Source organism: Geospiza fortis, unplaced genomic scaffold (genome assembly GCF_000277835.1).
Source record: "Geospiza fortis unplaced genomic scaffold, GeoFor_1.0 scaffold112, whole genome shotgun sequence".
Taxonomy (NCBI): domain Eukaryota; kingdom Metazoa; phylum Chordata; class Aves; order Passeriformes; family Thraupidae; genus Geospiza; species Geospiza fortis.
The window spans coordinates 156,088-157,880 of NW_005054298.1; the positions used below are offsets into that span (position 1 = coordinate 156,088).

General features: G+C 51.8%; 1 protein-coding gene across 1 annotated transcript; it reads right to left on the reverse strand.

The window, feature by feature from the left end:
* Positions 1–128: 128 nt before the first annotated feature.
* LOC106632252 (early nodulin-75-like) lies at positions 129–1,463 on the reverse strand. The gene has a single exon (XM_014312338.1). The coding sequence runs from the start codon at positions 1,461–1,463 to the stop codon at positions 129–131; it is 1,335 nt and encodes a 444-aa protein (XP_014167813.1).
* Positions 1,464–1,793: the final 330 nt, after the last annotated feature.

A 1,793-nucleotide genomic window follows, 5' to 3' on the forward strand; every position in this document is an offset into this window, starting at 1 on the left:
GCAGCACATCCCTGACGTGGGAACGGGCTCTGCCCTGCCTTGCCCTGTCACCCGCTCCTGCCTGGCACAGCAGCGCAGGTTTGCTGAGCTTTGTCCGCTCAGGAGATGTTTGGTGTTCTCTGTCCTGCTCAGGAGATGTTTGGTGCTTTCTGTCTTCTTAAGGAGGTGTTCTGGTGCCCTCTGTCCTGCTCGGGAGGTGATTTGTGCTCTTCATCCTTCTCAGGAGGTGTTTGGTGCTCTTCATCCTTCTCAGGAGGTGTTTGGTGCTCTTCATCCTTCTCAGGAGGTGTTTGGTGCTCTTCATCCTTCTCAGGAGGTGTTTGGTGCTCTTCATCCTTCTCAGGAGGTGTTTGGTGCTCTTCATCCTTCTCAGGAGGTGTTTGGTGCTCTTCATCCTTCTCAGGAGGTGTTTGGTGCTCTTCATCCTTCTCAGGAGGTGTTTGGTGCTCTTCATCCTTCTCAGGAGGTGTTTGGTGCTCTTCATCCTTCTCAGGAGGTGTTTGGTGCTCTTCATCCTTCTCAGGAGGTGTTTGGTGCTCTTCATCCTTCTCAGGAGGTGTTTGGTGCTCTTCATCCTTCTCAGGAGGTGTTTGGTGCTCTTCATCCTTCTCAGGAGGTGTTTGGTGCTCTTCATCCTTCTCAGGAGGTGTTTGGTGCTCTTCATCCTTCTCAGGAGGTGTTTGGTGCTCTTCATCCTTCTCAGGAGGTGTTTGGTGCTCTTCATCCTTCTCAGGAGGTGTTTGGTGCTCTTCATCCTTCTCAGGAGGTGTTTGGTGCTCTTCATCCTTCTCAGGAGGTGTTTGGTGCTCTTCATCCTTCTCAGGAGGTGTTTGGTGCTCTTCATCCTTCTCAGGAGGTGTTTGGTGCTCTTCATCCTTCTCAGGAGGTGTTTGGTGCTCTTCATCCTTCTCAGGAGGTGTTTGGTGCTCTTCATCCTTCTCAGGAGGTGTTTGGTGCTCTTCATCCTTCTCAGGAGGTGTTTGGTGCTCTTCATCCTTCTCAGGAGGTGTTTGGTGCTCTTCATCCTTCTCAGGAGGTGTTTGGTGCTCTTCATCCTTCTCAGGAGGTGTTTGGTGCTCTTCATCCTTCTCAGGAGGTGTTTGGTGCTCTTCATCCTTCTCAGGAGGTGTTTGGTGCTCTTCATCCTTCTCAGGAGGTGTTTGGTGCTCTTCATCCTTCTCAGGAGGTGTTTGGTGCTCTTCATCCTTCTCAGGAGGTGTTTGGTGCTCTTCATCCTTCTCAGGAGGTGTTTGGTGCTCTTCATCCTTCTCAGGAGGTGTTTGGTGCCCTCTGTCCTGCTCAGGAGATGTTTGGTGTTCTCTGTCCTCCTCAGGAGGTGTTCTTGTGCCCTTTGTTCTGTTTTGGAGACATTTTGGTGCTCTTTGTCCCTTCTCAGGATGTGTTTGTTGCTCTTTGTTCTTTTCGGGATGAATTTGATGCTCTTTGTCCTGCTCGTTTTCCATGGTCCACAGCAGGGGATGGATGGACATGGATGGATGGATGGATGGATGGATGGATGGATGGATGGATGGATGGATGGATGGACGGACGGACGGACGGATGGATGGATGGACGGACGGACACACACCTCAGCCTCAGGGCTATGAAAACCTCTTCTCCTGCCCAGAGAAGCTGTGGCTGGCTCTGGATCTGCTCTTCTCCTTCCTGACACGGCCAAACATCCATCGCAGAGGACATCACAGGGATATTTTAACATTTTGGGACGCGCCCGGTGCCTTTTTTGGTGCCTCGCGGGGACGAGGAGGGCGGAGATGTGTTTGGAGTGTGTGTGT

Excerpts from the sequence above, each read along its gene's own strand:
- LOC106632252 (XM_014312338.1), bottom strand. The coding sequence starts at position 1,463 with ATGGAAAACGAGCAGGACAAAGAGCATCAAATTCATCCCGAAAAGAAC.